The sequence below is a fragment of the Panthera tigris genome, chromosome X, assembly GCF_018350195.1.
Source record: "Panthera tigris isolate Pti1 chromosome X, P.tigris_Pti1_mat1.1, whole genome shotgun sequence".
Classification (NCBI taxonomy): Eukaryota; Metazoa; Chordata; class Mammalia; order Carnivora; family Felidae; genus Panthera; species Panthera tigris.
Genome location: NC_056677.1, coordinates 40807196 through 40824677, shown reverse-complemented (window position 1 = coordinate 40824677; position 17482 = coordinate 40807196). Strand labels below are relative to the sequence as shown.

General features: G+C 46.2%; 1 protein-coding gene across 2 annotated transcripts; it reads right to left on the bottom strand.

The window, feature by feature from the left end:
• Positions 1–3895: 3895 nt before the first annotated feature.
• Positions 3896–16975, bottom strand: RGN (regucalcin). Of its 2 annotated transcripts, none has more exons than XM_042974275.1 (7): positions 16943–16975; positions 15179–15358; positions 12805–12987; positions 9027–9242; positions 5872–6003; positions 5347–5501; positions 3896–4014 (listed from the first exon to the last, which is right to left on the bottom strand). In XM_042974275.1, exons 2-7 carry the CDS (start codon positions 15345–15347, stop codon positions 3964–3966), a joined length of 906 nt encoding a protein of 301 aa, XP_042830209.1. In that variant the 5' UTR covers positions 15348–15358; positions 16943–16975; the 3' UTR covers positions 3896–3963. The 2 variants fall into 2 exon arrangements, with proteins under 2 accessions (XP_042830209.1, XP_042830208.1); XM_042974274.1 differs by lacking the exon at positions 16943–16975 and adding an exon at positions 15654–15743.
• Between the last annotated feature and the right edge of the window lie 507 nt (positions 16976–17482).

Below are 17482 nucleotides of genomic sequence, written 5' to 3'. Positions count from 1 at the left end.
CTGAAAGAATTCATAGCCAGCAGACAGACCTACTCTAAAAGAACTGCTAAAGGAGACAGAAACTGAGTATATCAGGAATGAAGTAATAACAGCAATGGTAAATACCGTGATGGCTGAGAGCAAAAAAAATTAACCTTGATGGGATGCCTGGACAGCTCAATCGGTAGAGCCATGTGACTTTTGATCTCAGGGCTTTAAGTTTGAGGCCCACACTGGGTGTAGAGATTACTTAAAAAATAAAATCTTTAAAAAAGATTTAACCTTGGAACTAGAAGGTATTATGCTAAGTGAAATAAGTCAATCAAAGAAAGGCAAATATCATATGACTTCACTCCTACGTGTAATTTAAGGTGCAGAACAGGGGCGCCTGGGTGGCTCAGTCGGTTAAGCACCCAACTTCAGCTCAGGTCATGATCTCACGGTCCGTGAGTTCGAGCCCCGCATCGGGCTCTGTGCTGACAGCTCAGGGCCTGGAGCCTGTTTTGGATTCTGTGTCTCCTTCTCTCTCTGCCCCTCCTGCACTCAAGCTCTGTTCTCAAAAATAAATAAATAAATAAATACAAACATTAAGATGCAAAACAGATGAACATAAGGGAAGAGAAGCAAAAATAATATAAACAGGGAGGGGGACATAACATGAGACTCTTAAATACAGAGAACAAACTGAGGGTTGCTGGAGGGGCTGTGGGTGGGGGGGATGGGCTAAATGGGTATGGGGCATTAGGGAGGACACTTGTTGGGATGAGCACTGGGTGTTATACATAGGGGATGAATCACTGGAATCTACTCCTCTGAAATCATCATTGCACTATATGCTAACTTGGATGCAAATTTAAATAAATAAATAAATAAATAAATAAATAAATAAAAATTCTGGCAAACATTTTAGATCAAGTCTATATGCCAAATCAGTCAGTAAAAAACACATTCTACCTAAAAAAAAAAAAGATTTAATCTTGACGAATTTTCAATAGATTTCAATGGATTTTCAAGGGATAGAAATTACATACTGAAAAAAAGTCAATTCACCAAAAAGACAATTTTATTTTTTTTTAATGTGTCTTTATTTTATTTTGAGACAGAGGGAGAGAAGGGAGAGAATCCTAAGCAGGCTTCGAGCTATCAACATGGAACCCGACATGGGACTTGATCCCATGAACTGTGAGATCATGACCTGAGCAGAAATCAAGAGTTGGACACTTAACCAACTGAGCCACACAGGTGCCCCCAAAACATACAATTTATTTATTTATTTATTTATTTATTAAAAAAAATTTTTTAATGTTTATTTCTGAGACAGAGCATGAGCTTGGGAGGGGGAGAGAGACAGGGAGACACAGAATCCGAAACAGGCTGCAGGCTCTGAGCTGTCAGCACAGCGCCTGATGCGGGGCTCTAAGTCATGAGCCTTCGAGCTATGAGGTCATGACCTGAGCAGAAATCAGCCACTTAACCGAGCCACCCAGGCATTCCCCCCCTTCAAAACATACAATTTTAAAGGTGTGTGCACCTAACAACAGAGTTCCAAAATACTCAAACCCAAAACTGTCAGAACTGAATAGACAAATAGACAAATCCAAAATTATAGCTGGAGATTTCAACGCTCCTTCCCCATTGACAAAACTAGAAGACAGAAGCTCAGGAAGGATATAGAAGAACTCAACACCACCAACAACCAACTGAATCTAACTGGCATTTATAAAACACTCAAGTCATGGGGCGCCTGGGTGGCTCAGTCGGTTAAGCATCGGACTTCGGCTCAGGTCATGATCTCGCGGTTCATGGGTTCGAGCCCCGTGTCGGGCTCTGTGCTGAGAGCTCAGAGCCTGGAGCCTGCTTCGGATTCTCCCTCTCTCTTTGACCCTTTCCTACTTGCGCACGCACTCTCCCTCTCTCTCTCTAAAATATACACATTAAAAAAATTTTTATAGAACACTCATAACAGCAGAATGCACATCGTTCTCAAATATAAATCTAACAAAACATGTACAAGATCTATATGCTGATAGCTACAAACTACTGATGAAAAAATTTGAAGACCTAAACAGTTGGAAAGACACACCACGTTCCTGGATGCCAATTCTCTCTAAATTGTTCTACAAGATTTAAAGCAGCTTCAATTAAAATTGCAGCATGATTTTTTTTGTAGGTATAGTTAAGGAGATTCTAAAATTTATATGGAAGGCCAAAGGAACTAGAATAGCTACGACAATTTTGAAAAAGAACAAAGTTGGAGAAATCATACTACCCAAGTTTTTAAAACTTTTTTTTTTACATACTTATTTATTTTTGAGACAGAGAGAGACAGAGCATGAACAGGGGAGGGCCAGAGAGAGAGGGAGACACAGAATCTGAAACAGGCTCCAGACTCTGAGCTGTCAGCAGAGAGCCCGACGCGGGGCTCGAACTCACGGACCATGAGATCATGACCTGAGCCGAAGTCGGACGCTCAACCGACTGAGCCACCCAGGCGCCCCTAAAACTTTTTTTTAATGTTTATTTATTTTTGAGAGAGAGAGAGAGAGAGCAGGGGAGGGGCAGAGAGAGAGAGAGAGACAGAATCCCAGGCAGGCTCCATGCTGTCAGCACAGAGCCTGACGTGGGGCTTGAACCCATGAACCATGAGATCATGACCTGAGCCGAAACCAAGAGTTGGACGCTTAACCAACTGAGCCACCCAGGCACCCCTCACACTACCCAATTTTAAGGCTAGTTAATAGTGAGAAAAATCAGATCAGTGTTTTCCTGGGGCTGAGGGCAGACATACAGAGGGACCAAAGGAAAGGATTATAAAGAGACACAGAGAAAGTCTTGGAGTAGTGGATAAATTCATTATCTCACTTGTGGTGTTGGTTTCATTGACGTATATATGCGCCAAATTTATCAAATTGTACACTTTAAGTATGTATAGGTCAATTATACTCAATAAACCTATTTTTTTATAAATTTTTTAAATGTTTATTTATTTTTGAGAGAGAGAGAGAGAGAGACAGAGTACAAGCAGGGGAGGAACAGAGAGAAAGGAAGACACAGAATCCAAAGTAGGATCCAGGCTCTGAGCTGTCAGCATGGAGCCTGATGTGGGGCTTGAACTCACGAACCATGAGATCATGACCTGAGTCAAAGTCAGATGTCCAACCGACTGAGCCACCCAGGCGCCCTCAATAAAGCTATTTTTTTTTTAAAAACGTATTCTTTCTAGGGGCACCTGGGTGGCTCAGTCGGTTAAGTGTACAACTTCAGCTCAGGTCATGATCCAATGGTTTGCGAGTTCAAGGCCCGCATTGGGCTCTGTGCTGACAGCTCAGAGCCCGGAGCCTATTTCAGATTCTGTGTCTCTCTCTCCCTCTGCTCCTACCCCACTCACATTCTGTCCCTCTCTCAAAAATAAACATTAAAAAAATTAAAATAAATAAATAAATACACACTAAAAATTATAAAAGTATTATTTCCATAAAGTCATATAGTACTTTTACATTTATTAGGTGGCTGTTGGAAGCATGCATTTTGCTAGAGTGTTTAATTCTTAACCTCCAGGAATATTTTAGCTTGTAAAAAATAGCATATAGGAAGAATAATATGAGGGTAGGTTAGCATTGCAGTATATTTTATAAAACTATGATAAAAATAAAAAGGAATATAATCATAATAAGTCATTACCAGGCCAGTATTTTTTAATTTTTTGAAGCTTTAGGTATAATAAGTAAGGAATACAGAATAGATAGGGTCCCTCCCCACTCTCCTTCTAGCTATTTGCAAAGAATCAAGAGGTTAATTTACAGTTGAACAATTCTTTACATTTTTATAATACCTTTTCAGAAGGCCTTGTAGTGTTATCAAAACTACCCGTCACCCCTTACTAAAATGCTCTACCTTAAAAAAATTGTAAATAAAAATTTTTATCACATCATTTATTTTTTTGGTAACTACATTGAAATTTCAGCTCTAGAATTTTCTGTGTCTTCATCCTGCGTAGGGATAGGGAGGAATTCCTTTGACTCCCAGGCCAGTTATCTGTTAAAAAAAGAAAGGAGAGAAACTTTGCTAAAAGAAAACTCCCAAGTATTCTTTAAAAGCAGTTTTGTGATTCATAATACTATTACTTAGCCACCAATCATCCTTGTTTTATTTCCTATCATAAAAAGGAATTACTTGATTAGGTGGTCCATTGATAATAATCCAACTGGCAACCATCTACAATTAACTTGTATTTAAACCTGAATTTGGGGCACCTGGGTGCCTCAGTTGGTTGAGCGTCCAACTGTTGATTTTGGCTCAGGTCATGACCCCGGGGTTGTGGGATCGAGCTCAGAGTCGAGCTCTGTGCTGAGCATGGAACCTGCTTAAGATTCTCTCTCTTTCTCTTTCTCTTTCTCTCTCTCTCTCTCTCTCTCTCTCCCCGTTTGCCCCTCTCACCCGCTTGTGCGTGGTCTTTCTCTCTCTCTAAAATAAAATTTAAAAATACCTGATTTTATTTCTACCATCTTCTTATTTCTTTTCAGCTTGAGAGGTCTATGACTTTTACCAGTGTTTGTTTTGTTGCAAAAAGGAAGTTAAGAAACCCAAAGATATTTTTGTGACATCAAAACAATCACCTGATCTTTTTAAAAAAGTGTTTAATGTATATTTATTTTTGAAAGAGAGAGAGAGAGAGAGAGAGAGAGAGAGAAAATGAGTGGGGAAGGGGCAGAAAAAAGAGGGAGACAGAATACAAAGCAGGCTCCAGGCTCTTAACTGTCACAGCACAGAACCCAAAGTGGGGCTTGAACTCGCGAACCGTGGGATCATGACCTGAGCTGAAGTCAGACGCTTAACCGACTGAGCCACGCAGGCTCCCCTCAATTGATCTTATAAACATGTTTCAAACACTGGTTTTCCAAGCCCATTCTACCAATTTATAGAATTTCAACAAGCACTACTGAAGCCCCAAAATATTTTGAAGTACACCACAAAGTAGGCTGAACACATCGTCCTGGGCTTATAGTCTAGAAAATCTAAATAAAAAAATTTTTAGGCTACTTCTTAAATGTTGATTTATTTTTGAGAGAGAGAGAGTGCAACAGGGGAGGGGCAAAGAGAGAGAAAGAGAGAGAAACAGAGGATCCAAAGCCGGCTCCATGCTGATGCCAGAAAGCCCGACGCGGGGCTCAAACTCATGAACCTCGAGATCATGACCTGAGCCGAGGTCAGACGCTCAACCAACTGAGCCACCCAGGCGCCCCTGAATAAAATGTTTTTACAAGTCTAGCATGATGTTTACAAGTATGAAAAGGCACTAATGGCTCAGTTACTTAGCCAAGGATCTCCCCAATCTCACCCTCGAGATAAAAGAAAGAGCCAGATCACCTTGAAGATCCCACCCGCCTGAGGCTGCTGCAGAAGCTTCTCCACGTCCATTCCATCCCGGGCACATGTCACGTACATTTCAGAGTAGTCCTTCCCTCCGAAGCAGCATGATGTTGTTTTATCAACAGGCAACTTCACAGTTTGGAGTCTTTTCCCTAGAGGAGCAAATATTTTATTGAAAGTCTAGCTCCAGCAAATCTCCAACCTGCACAGCCTTTCTGGACTCCTTGCAGAAGATTAGGGATATTCCAAAAAGAGGAGTCAAAAAGTGGAGGTCAGATACCAGCCATGTATTTGACTTAACCTTCCCTGATGATTTGTGTTGGCCCAAAAGACTTACCTCCGCAGGAAAGGAAGACTGACTGTAAATTCGGGGCTATATGTTTGGCCTTTATTTCCAAAATCACCCTACCGAGACCTTTGAATATATCTCTGTATAACTTTGTCAGTAATGTAGTTTCTCCCGTTGCTAGTGTCTGTTTTTTTCTAGATAGGGCAGGGATTTTTTTTATTTTTTATTTTTACCTGTCTCAGGATCTAAACGAATCACTCTTCCTCCATTGTAACAGGCCACCCAGAGCTTCCCCTCAGCATCAATACACATTCCATCCGGAATTTGTTCCTCTTTCTCCAGCTTATACACACTTCTGCGGTTGGCTGTAGTTAAAAACAAACAAATACACACATGCGTACAACGAAACAACAGGCCGCTCAATACTGAGCATCAGACAGTGATGCTCAAGCTGACTGTAAATCCTGATCACGTTTCCTTAGTCAGGGTCTGGCACGTGAGATGGTTCAGAAGAGGTCATAACTTTATTTTTTATTATTATTTTTAATGTTTATTTCTTTTTGAAGGAGAGAGAGACAGCATGACTGGGGGAGGAGCAGAGAGAGAGGGAGACACAGAATCCGAGCCAGAGCCCGATGCAGGGCTCAAACCCACAAGCCACGAGATCATGACCTGAGCTGAAGTCGGAGGCTCAACCGACCGAGCCACCCAGGTGCCCAAGAGTTCATAACTTTAAAACAAAAACGTCCAGGGGTGCCTGGGTGGCTCAGTTGGTTAAGCATCTGACTCCTGGTTTCGGATCAGGTCACGATCTCGTGGTTTCGTGAGTTCAAGCCCCGTGTCTCGGTCTGTGCTGGCTGCCCAGAGCTTGCTTGAGATTCTCCCTCTCCCTCTCTCCTTCCCCAACTCATGCTCTCTCTGTCTCTCTCAAAATAAATAAACTTTAAAAATTAAATAGATAATAAAAAACAAAAATGTCCAGAAACGTAAGTAGGCACTCCTCAACAAAGGATTTTTACCACATGATTTGGGGATGATCATACTCTCTTTGGTTTGGGTACAGACCTATCTGTCTAAGCTTTCAGAGGAGGAGAGAAAAAAGTAGAAATTTTTTAATGTTTATTTATTTTTGAGAGAGAGATTGCAAGTACGGGAGGGGCAGAGAAAGAAAGGGGGACAGAGGGTCCGAAGGGGGCTCCACGCCGACAGCAGAAAGCCCAATGCGGGGCTCAAACTCACGAGCCATGCGATCATGACCTGAGCCGAAGTCGGACGCTCAACTGTCTGAGCCACCCAGGTGCTCCAAAAAGTAGAATTCTTTTTTTTTTTATTAAAAAAATTTTTTTTAACGTTTATTCATTTTTGACAGACAGAGACAGAGCATGAGTGGGGAAGGGGCAGAGAGAGGAGGAGACACAGAATCCGAAGCAGGCTCCAGGCTCCGAGCTGTCAGCACAGAGCTCGACGCGGGGCTTGAACTCACGAACTGCGAGATCATGACCCGAGCCAATGTCAGACGCTCAACCGACTGAGCCACCCAGGCGCCCCTGGAATTCTTAACAAAATACAATAGTTCTCTTTGAGGCTGACCCGAACTGAAGCTCTTGCACATCTTAGATACATTTCAGTCTATGGTTAGACCTGATACATTTCAGTTTATGGTTATAAAAATAATGGTACCATGTGAACAGTTCACGTGCAAAAACTAGTAAGATGTACCAGTTCTGTTTCTGCCAAATGCTCCAAAATCATCTTATCAAAACTAAACATTGAAGAGCTTGTTCCTGGAGCGCCTGGGTGGCTCAGTCGGTTAAACATCCAACTTCGGCTCAGGTCATGATCTCACGGGGTTCTTGAGTTGAGGTCCACCTCGGGCTCTCTGCTGTCAGCACAGAGCCTGCTTCAGATTCTGTCTCCGTCTTTCCCTGCCCCTTCCCTACTCACGCTCAGATGTGCTCTCTCTCTCTGTCTCAAAAATAAACAAACATTCAAAAATATAAAAAAAAAGCTTGTTCCTGAAAGGAAAGGTATTCTGAAGCCAACTAACTGGCTGGCATTAAAGGGGGAATCACAGTATACAAAAAAAACCATCAAACTCCAGAGGATCTTTACGAAATCCAGGTCATTCTAATAACTGCACTGGGTTATGGAAGAAAAAAGTTAAAAAAAAAAACAACGTGTGTAAGTAGGGGCGCCTGGGTGGCTCAGTCGGTTAAGCATCCGACTTCGGCTCGGGTCATGATCTCGCGGTTTGTGAGTTCGAGCCCCGCGTCGGGCTCTGTGCTGACAGCTCAGAGCCTGGAGCCTGCTTCCGATTCTGTGTCTCCCTCTCTCTCTGCCCCTCCCCTGCTCGCACTCTGTTTCACTCTCTCTCTCTCTCAAAAAATAAGCATTAAAAAAATTTTTTTAATAAAAAATGCGTAAGTAAAATGGGTAAAAACAGTCATAAAACAGAGCACTTTATATTTCAGAGCAAAAACATCAGTACTGAAATAGTTTGCCCCTGGTTAAATTATACGAGAGTCTTGTGATTTTTTTCATGTCATTTTCATTATGGGTTTGGCTCTTGTGGTTTGGCACCTTTCACAAAACAGTTTCAAGCACCCCCTTCTAGATTTTTCTCAAGAACTCCTTCCCTCCCAGCTTCCAACTACGGCTCATGTAGAACCCATTGACGGAATTGAACAATCTGCAACTACTTTGTAAACTTCTCTATTTTGGAAGATTATTCATCTGTCTCTGAGTAGCTTCCTATGGTTAACTAAAGCGCAAGTGAGAGATTTCAACCCCAAACCTTAACTTTCTCTTCCTTTAGCTCATTGTCCTGTGTATTGCTTCCCTATAGGCACATCCTGGTAGAATAGGATCCATTTCAAGGTGAGCCTCTTTCTAGAGATGGTGGCAAGAAAGGGAATTAAGGATCTATTCATATTTTTGCAATGGCGGCCACCATTAGTTGTGTTGAGGGCCATGGCTTCACTGGAAAAAATAGTCAGGTCTGTGTAATTGTGACTATACTGGCATAGTAACCACCAGACAGTCCCTTATTTCACAAGTGAGGACCTTTTTTCTTAAGCTTACTTACTTATTTATTTAGAGAGAGCATGAGGAGGGGAGGGGCAGAAAGAGGAGAGAGAATTCCAAGCAGGCTCTGCGCTGTCAGGACAGAGCCTGACTCAGGGCTCGAACTCACAAACCGTGAGATCGTGACCCGAGCCGAGATCAAGAGTCGGATGCTCAACCGACTGAGCCACCCAGGCGCCCCCCCCCCCCAAATAAGGACCTTTTCAGACGAGTTGAGGAAGAGGCAGCTTACTGGTTACATACAGAGGGGGGAAAAAAAAAAACTCACCAGCAGTATTAAAAGGAATAATGAAAAAGTACATACAGATCTTTCCTGTCTGCAGGTCGTAGTCAAAGGCATCCACGGAGTAGGACAGGCTGTCAATGTAATAGAAGATTTTGTGGTCCAGGGACCAATCCAAACCATTGGAGATGTCCACCTGGTCAAAGTACTTTTCCACATGGTGGTCAGGAAAGAGCGAGTACAGGGAGCCCTGGTGCCGCTCCAGAACTGCTGGGGCCGTTTCCTCGGCCATGGTGCCTACAAAGCCCAAAAAGCACCGAGGTTAGCTCCACAGCATCTTGCCCCGTGCCCTGCACCACCTCTTATCCCAGGGTTCCCTGACCATCATCAAGTCAAGGAGATGATCATACAATCCCAACCTGGGTCCCGTTTCCAAAAATGACAACTACTGGGGTGCCTGGGTGGCCCCGTCAGTTGAGCGTCCGACTTCGGCTCAGGTCAAGATCTCAATGGTTTGTGAGTTTGAGCCCCGTGTCGGGCTCTGTGCTGTCCGGGCAGAGCCTGCTTCGGATCCTCTGTCCTTCTGTCTCTGCCCCTCCCCCACTTGTGCCCTCTCTCTCTCTCTCTCAAAAATAAACATCAAAAAATTTTAAATAAACGACACCTACCTTGCTTATAATGCAAATTAAACTTATACCAACAGGTTACTTATAGTTCTTCCAGATAAGAAGGAGTACATGTTCGCCAACCCCATTTTCTTGCCCTGAGCACAACTATAACGTCTGTAACCATGTGGCTATTTGGGAACTCTGAAAAGTACGTATCAGGCAGCTCCAGGGAAGAACACCAGAATGTGCAATGCCACCTAACTGGTGGGGAGTGCTCTGTTTTATTTTCCAGTATGTCCCAGCTTGAACTCAACACGGCCTGGAACTTGGACGTGAGCGCTGTGGCGAAGACCGCGATCCAAGAGGAACCCTCTGAATCTGGCCCAGGGAGCAGAAAAGGAAACTCCTGAGGCTCAGAGACTGGGTATTTTCCATGCCTTTCTCCGTTCCGTCAGTTCCGCGGCAAGGGTAGCAACGGCAGACGGTGGCCAGCAACAGAAACTGCAGGAACCACGACTCAGGGAAGGGGACATTCCTCTCCATTTGGTGAAGGTGTAGCTCCAAAAAGGCAGAGCCAAACACTGCTGTGTTTACGTTCTCTCTCTCTCTCCCTCCCTCCCTCCTGCTGCTTGGTCTCCAGAGACAGCACCGTCCTAGAGACAGGGTGGTTTCTGGCTGGAGGAGTGACAAGGAGAGAGCCAGGAAAATGGAAGGCACCCGGAAATAGTGAAGAGGGATGTTGCTCAGAAATTGGCATTCCATAAAGCTGTTTATGATCTCCGGGCTCATCTTCAACTTGTATGTGCACGAATCTGGTTCTAATTAGCATACCAAAGACTGGGAATGAAGCTGTGGTTAGAACTCCTGAGTCTCAGACCAGCGCTGAGTGGCCCACATGGGGACCAGATCCTAGGAGTACCTCACAGACAGCAGGTCACAGCTTTTCTGGTAAATACTCTGAACCTAAACATACAGGTTGCTTACTAAGACGAATGTGTCAATATTTGCCGTAGGATTTTTTTTTTTAGTTTTTTTTTTACCGTTTATTTATTTTTGAGAGACAGAGAGAGAGAGAGAGAGAGAGAGAGAGAGAGAGACATAGAGTGTGAGCAGGGGAGGGGCAGAGAGAGAGAGGGAGCCACAGAATTCGAAGCAGGCTCCAGGCTCTGAGCTGTCAGCGCCGAGTCTGATGCGGGGCTTGAAACCATGAACTTTGAGATCATTCCCTGAGCTGAAGTCAGATGCCCAACCGACTGAGCCGCCCCAGGCGCCCCAAAAATCACATGTTCCGATGGGGCTTACATGTACATATATAAAGACAACACAGGGGCACAGGGGCGCCTGGGTGGCTCAGTCAGTTAAGTGTCCGACTCTTGATTTTGGCTCATGTCCTGATCGCATGGATCATGAGATCAAGCCCTGACTGGGGCTCTGCACTGACAGCAAGGAGCCTGCTTGGAATTGTCTCTTTCCCCGTCTCTCTGCCCTTCTTGTGTGCGTGCTCTCTCTCAAAATAAGTAAACATTAAAAAAAAGACAACTATAGCATAAATAAGTGAAGATCAATTGAAGTGGTAAAATATTGGTTCTAGACTGCAAAAAGTTAACTGTATATTTTGCAATCTCTTCAGAAGCCCTTAAAAACTATACAGAGAGATATAGTAAAAGATCACCACAAATAAATTAAAATTGAATTCTAAAACAACGTTCACACAACCCAAAAGCAGGCAGGAAAGGGGAAACAGAGGAACAAAAAATACAGAGGGAAGGAAGAGAAAGCAACTAACAAAATGGTAGATCTAACTCAAAACATATTAGTAATTACAGTAAATGTAAATAACCTAAACATATCAATTAAAATATTTTCAAGATGATTTAAAAAAAATCCAACTATCTGCTAGGTATAAGAAACTCACTTCAGATATAATGATACAGATAGTGACTAAGTGAAAGGATAGGAAAATCTACACCATGCAAATATTGCTCAAAATATTAGGCGACCCTGACGACATCTTTATTTTGTCTCGCAAAGTGCCACAGAACTGGGGCACCCGGGTGGCTCAGTTGGTTAAGCGTCTGACTCTTGATTTTGGCTCAGGGCATGATCCCAGGGGCATGGGATTGAGCCTGTATCGGGCTCTGAGCTGAGTGTGGAGCCTGCTTAAGATTCTCTCTCTCTCTCTCTCTCTCTCTCTCTCTCTCTCTGCCCCTCCCTTGCTCATGCTCTCTCTCTCTCTTTCTTAAAAAAAAAAACGAATAAAACATTAATAATAAGAATAACAAGAATAATAAATTTAAAAAACAAGGGGAGTTGGATGGGACTATATTCTTCAAACATGGCAGTGTCATAAAAAACAAGAAAGGCTATGTACTGTTCCCAACTAAAGAAGATTAAAGAGACATGTCAAGTAAATGCAATACATAATCATAGACTAGATCCTGTGCCAGAGGGGAAAAAATGCTATAAAGGACATTATTTGGTTAATGGCCAAACTGGAATATAGATAGTACATCAGATGAAATTGTACCAATGTAATTTTTTAATGTTTTGTTTAATGTTTATTTATGAGACACAGAGAGAGCATGAGCGGGGGAGGGGAAGAGAGAGAGGGAGACACAGAAACCGAAGCAGGATCCAGGCTCTGAGCTGTCAGCACAGAGCCCAATGCAGAGCTCGAACCCATGAACCGTGAGATCACGACCTGAGCTGAAGTCGGACGCTTAACCGACTGAGCCACTCAGGGGCCCCAAAACTTTTTATTTATTTATTTATCTAAAAAAAGTTTTTAATGTTTTTAAATTTATTTTTGAGAGAGAGAGAGAGACAGAGTATGAGCAGGGGCAGGGGCGGGGGTGGGGGGGGGCAGAGAGAGAGGGAGACAGAATCCACGAAGCAGGCTCCAGGCTCTGAGCTGTCAGCACAGAGCCTGATGCGGGGCTCGAACCCGAGAACCACGAGATCATGACCTGAGCCGAAGTCGGATGAAGTCGGTTAACTGACTGAGCCACCCAGGCACCCCACAAAACCCCTATTTTAAAACTCATTTAAACTACAAAAGTACCATGCACGCTTTAGTCTCTGCTGGAGACAGAAATTGAAAGGGATATTTATGAAGCCTTTCTTACGGGATTTTGTTTTCAGTCAAAGGCTACTCAAGTAATGATAAAAGACCCCAAGACCCATTACCAGTCCAACTCTAAGTCTTGCTTATCGCCAAGGCTCAGTCAACAGGTGCTAGAGATAAACCATACCAGCAAAGTATCTCCCAGCGGGATCCACCTTCCCATCATTGAATCGATTGTTTTTCTTATCTTTATCTACTGTGGCCAGGACAGCCACCGACTGATCTTCCCAGTTCAAAGCACAGAACTTTGTTCCAATGGTGGCGACGTAGCCTCCTGACTGGCGAAGGGCCACAGAGCTGACGGGGGCATCTGCAGAAGCAAAAGCAGCATTCAGGACTCGACACGTGGGCCAGCGGCCCAGCGGCCCACCGCAGGCATCGAGCCACCAGACATCCCCGAGGGGATTCCACCCCGAGGGGATTCCAGCTCTTTTGACAATGGGAGTGCCCTCTCCCTTCAGTTGAAGGGTGCAGACTACCTAACCAGAGTATATTCATTGAGCAGTGTTCTGGGCAGCAGGGCTAGAAAGGGGAATGAAACCCAACTCTTCTGGAAGCTTCCAGTCTAGTGGGAGAAGCAGGGAAGTCACACCGCGACAGCCACCATACACTGGGGCGGGTGTCACATCAAGTTCGAAGGAGGGGGTCCCTAACTGGGGTGGGGGGACAAGGGGACACCAGAGTAGCTGTCACAGAGCAAGTGATGCTCGATTCACCTGGTCTCCAGGATACCCAGAGCTACAAACTGCGTTTGGTTCTGGTAACTAGGCTTTGCGACATCTCATTCTCCCTCCGAGACAGGGCTTGTCTCTCTTTTTTCTTTTTTTTTATATTATTTTTGAGAGAGAGAGAGAGAGAGAGAGAGAGAGAGAGAGAGAGAATCCGAAGCAGGCTCCAGGCTCTGCTCTGTCAACACAGAGCCTGATGTGGGGCTTGAACTCACGAACCGCGAAATCATGACCTAAGCCAAAGTCTGATGCTTAACCGACTGAGCCACCCAGGCACCCCTCTCTTCTTTCTTTTAAGTAGGCTTCACAACCAGTGCCGAGCTTGAACTGACGACTCTGTGATCAAGACCTGAGCTGAGATCAAGTGTCGGATGCTTAACCGACTGACCCACCCAGGCGCCCCTACATTTTGTACTTTTTAAATGTTAGGTTTCCTGGGTTTAGTATTTTTCCACATATAAGGAGACTTCTGAAGTGGAGAGACTGATTACCATGGTGAGCAATCACAGGAAACCAATTGACCAGAATTTATTTTGAAAACATTTTCTGAGCACCTCTTCAACAAGCACAAGGCTCCAGGTGCTCTGGGAGCAGGTCTTAGCTAAAAGCCCTGTTCAGAAGTTGATTCCAGCCATCGAGGGGCCCGGAGAATGTGCGGGACACTATAGGGAAGGTCACATTCTCATCATGGATCCTGACCTGTGGCCTGAGACTTCCTAAGTGACTGCTGACATCATAAGCCTTTTCTATGGTTTGTGGGGGGTAGTTTGCAGATTGGAGGTGGGGATATATCCCTAATGTGTGCAGGCTGGCAAAGAGAGACTGGGGAAGGCAACAGGTCCCTGTCCCCACTCTGACCGCTGGTCACAGTCACTTTGCCTCCAGCCGAACTGATATCCCTGGGTGAATTAAAAAGCTGTTCCCTCTTGGGGCGCCCGGGTGGCTCAGTAGGTTGAGCATCTGACTCTTGGTTTCGGCTCAGGTCATGCTCCCTTCTCTCTCTGCCTCTCTCCTGCTCTCTCTCTCTCTCTCAAAATAAATTTTAAAAATTTAAAAAAAGAAGCTGTTCCTACTCATTAAAAAAAAAAAAAGTTTGAGGTCACCAGTTCTGGGATGAGCCGTCCCGAGGTCACAGGAATTCCTGGTATCTCTTCTCATTAACACAAAATAAGCAACTTCCTTATCTCTAACCAAGCCCACACCCTTCCCGGCCAAGAGAATGAGAAACCCCTCCACTGGGAATCACGTGGCCATAAACAATCTCATCCAAATGCCCTTGAATTTCGTCCTGAATCTTATTTTGTTACCATGACCGGATAGGCCTGGTTGATGCTTTGTAAGTCTGAAAGCCCTTCTTTTTATGTTCAAAGGGATATGCCTGTTATTTCTTTTCGCGGATTAAGGGCTTGGCCTGACCCAGGATAAGACAGCCTTTGCTGTGCCACAAACGGGGTCTGCAACTTTTAAAGCTGTTACCCGAGGATGTTACGGAAAGACCCTACTGTGCGCCCCCTGAGCAAAACAAGATGGGGAAATGTTGCCGTCTCCCCCACAGAGGAAGAGGAAAGTATTGACCATCCAGAAGTTTCTCCTGGGTCAAAGTGGGAGGACACAGGGGATACAGAGAGCAGGACAATCCAAAAGTGTTAAAGCATACCTAGTACCCTTTACCAGGAAGGTCCCTGGGGAATGACACATCAGGTGACAGCCACTCCCCAGGGAAAAGACAGCCATCCGGGCAGGTCCCAGGGAGAGCCTCGCCTTCATCCTTACCCACGGTCACTTGCTGCACTCCCTTGCTGAGCGAATCCCACCGGCAAACCTTTTTTGCCGGAATATCGACGAAGAGCAGAGAGTTGGACGCCTCCTCCCACACGGGAGATTCGCCGCACCGGCAGTTCTCCGGCAAAACACACTCAATCTTAACGGAAGACATGATCATGCGAGAGATCTCTGGAAGGTTAACAGAGATAAGGTAAAATGTAACCGCGTCGGGCAACTTCAGCAAAACACCTGGCCTGAGGCGCTGGTAAGTACAGACTGGGTTTTTACCAGAACAGGAAAGCCACTTTTCCCTTCATCAGAACAAAATAACGCCATGTGGCAGGAAGACACGCATAGGAAAATGAAGACAGAGCTGACAGTCCAGCATGAGACATCTTCAACTGACTTACTTCCCAGTGCCTATTTTCAAGCTATCTTTTGAAAAGAGAGGGGGCAAAAAGTCACAACACCCCAACATCCATACCTCGGTGCCGATGACCCTCGGAGAGCTGGCCGCTCGGACGGGGTAAGGCTGCCCTTTATGCCTGCGCCCTAGCCCCCGAGGTGGGGCGGGGGCGGGCAGCTCCCTCATTGGTGGCCCCTCCCCCGCCTGCAGCACACCAGCTCCCGCCGCCCTCCCCCTGCGCGGATGGTGCGGATTCCCTTCTCTGACCGCTCAAAGGCCAGAACCTTCCTGCTCTGCCTTTTTCTGAACTGCACTTTTCGAAATACGTTCCTCCGTGAACTGAATGAGAACGGACACCCCTTTTCAACTGCACGCGATGGAAGGGGTGCAGAAAAGGGCACGGTCTGGGCACCCCCGTGGGACAGCTGTTTCTGGCCGCCTAGCAAGGCACGGTGCCAGTTTGGCAAGGAGTCTGAACTCCGCAGGCAGGAACATTTCATGCTGGGACTTTAGGCGAGAGCGTGACCAGCGAACGGGGAGAAGACAGAGAAAAATCAGAAAAGAAACAAATAAACCAACAACATTACCTAAGTAAGCCCATGGGCGAGGAAAAACAGGCAACTTTCTCCCTGGCATCTTTCTGCTTTGAAGTGAGGGGTCCCACCCACGGATGGGGCAAATGAGTGACACGGGGAAAAGGAAAAGAATCTTTGTTTTAATTAAATTTCCTTCGATACATTGTGTTTTTTTTGTTTGTTTTTTGTTTTTTTGTTTTTTTGTTTTTTATAAGAGACACGGCTCAAATAGGCTTTAAATGCTGACTGCCAGCGTCGTAGCATTCGGAATCCGCGCCGGCTGTTAAAATTTGGCACGGGCTCCAAAGGCCTTCCTGCTATCAGTCTGAGATAAGGCCCAAGATCAGACGCGGGACTTTTGCAACAGCGACTTCTAACCCGGCGCTCCCGGCGTGCAAGCCAGGCGCGCCGGCAAACGTCCTTTTCCCGCCCGGGGTTTTCGGGCACCCGCGGCCCGGCAGGGGGGAGCGGGCACGCGGCGGCGGGTGCCCCCGCTGCACCTGCGGTTCCTGTGCGGGTGAGGGGCCTCCGCGCGACCCGGCGGCGCCGCTGCAGCCTCGGGCGACCGCGAGGCCCTGGGGAAGCTGCAGGTCGAGGCCGCCCGGTGCACGGGCCGGCCGAGCGGGGGCGCGCAGGGCGCGGGGTCCCCGGGGCGCGCAGGGGGCAGTCGGTCTCCGGCCGGCCGGCCCCGGTCGGAAGAGCGGGCCGAGGGGCTTTCGCTAGGCGGTCGCCAGACCTTTCCTCCCCCGGAGAGTGGGGGGGCGGGGAGGCCGGCCCGACCCGGGCACTCACCAGGCTGGCGACCTGCAGGCGGCTCAAAGGTCAGGCAGCCCAGCTGGGAGGGCCGGGCGGGGGACGCGGAGGCTCGGCAGGTGGGGGGTGGGGACTCGCAACCCCCAACGCTGGGCCCCTCCTCCGGGGCTCCTGGAAGAATCCTACGAAGCCACCCCGGACAGGGGGGAGGGGGCGGGGCACAGGCTTGGAGCCCGCGGGACCTAAGCCTCGGAGTTTGGACGGAGAGCTCGAGTTTATCTCTTACTTAAACAAGAAAAATGGTTAAAACGCCTAGCAGAGATTGCGGTCGAGGGTCCGGTTAAACACAAACAGGTGAAAAAAGGAAAGAACAAAGCGGTTAAACAAATCCACCCTTTTCCTAGCGGAGAAGAAAGCCTGGTGGCTGGAGGCCAACTCTTGCGAAGCGTTTTTGGTGGGGGAAGCGGAAAGGCTTTGTTTGATTGGATTTAAAGATCCTATCGATCCTAAGTACGGTTCAGCGCCACACTCTTCGCAGTTTCTCTAAAGAACCTCCAAGTTTAAAACAGTGCAAAAAAA

What these genes read in the sequence shown, in the direction of transcription:
- RGN (XM_042974275.1), bottom strand. Translation starts at nt 15,347, where the DNA reads ATGATCATGTCTTCCGTTAAGATTGAGTGTGTTTTGCCGGAGAACTGC. An exon ending in AGTGCAGCAAGTGACCGTGG is followed by an intron (nt 12,988 to 15,178) that starts GTAAGGATGAAG and finishes TTGCTTCTGCAG; the next exon opens with ATGCCCCCGTCAGCTCTGTG. An exon ending in TCGTTTAGATCCTGAGACAG is followed by an intron (nt 5,502 to 5,871) that starts GTAAAAATAAAA and finishes TTGCTCCTCTAG; the next exon opens with GGAAAAGACTCCAAACTGTG.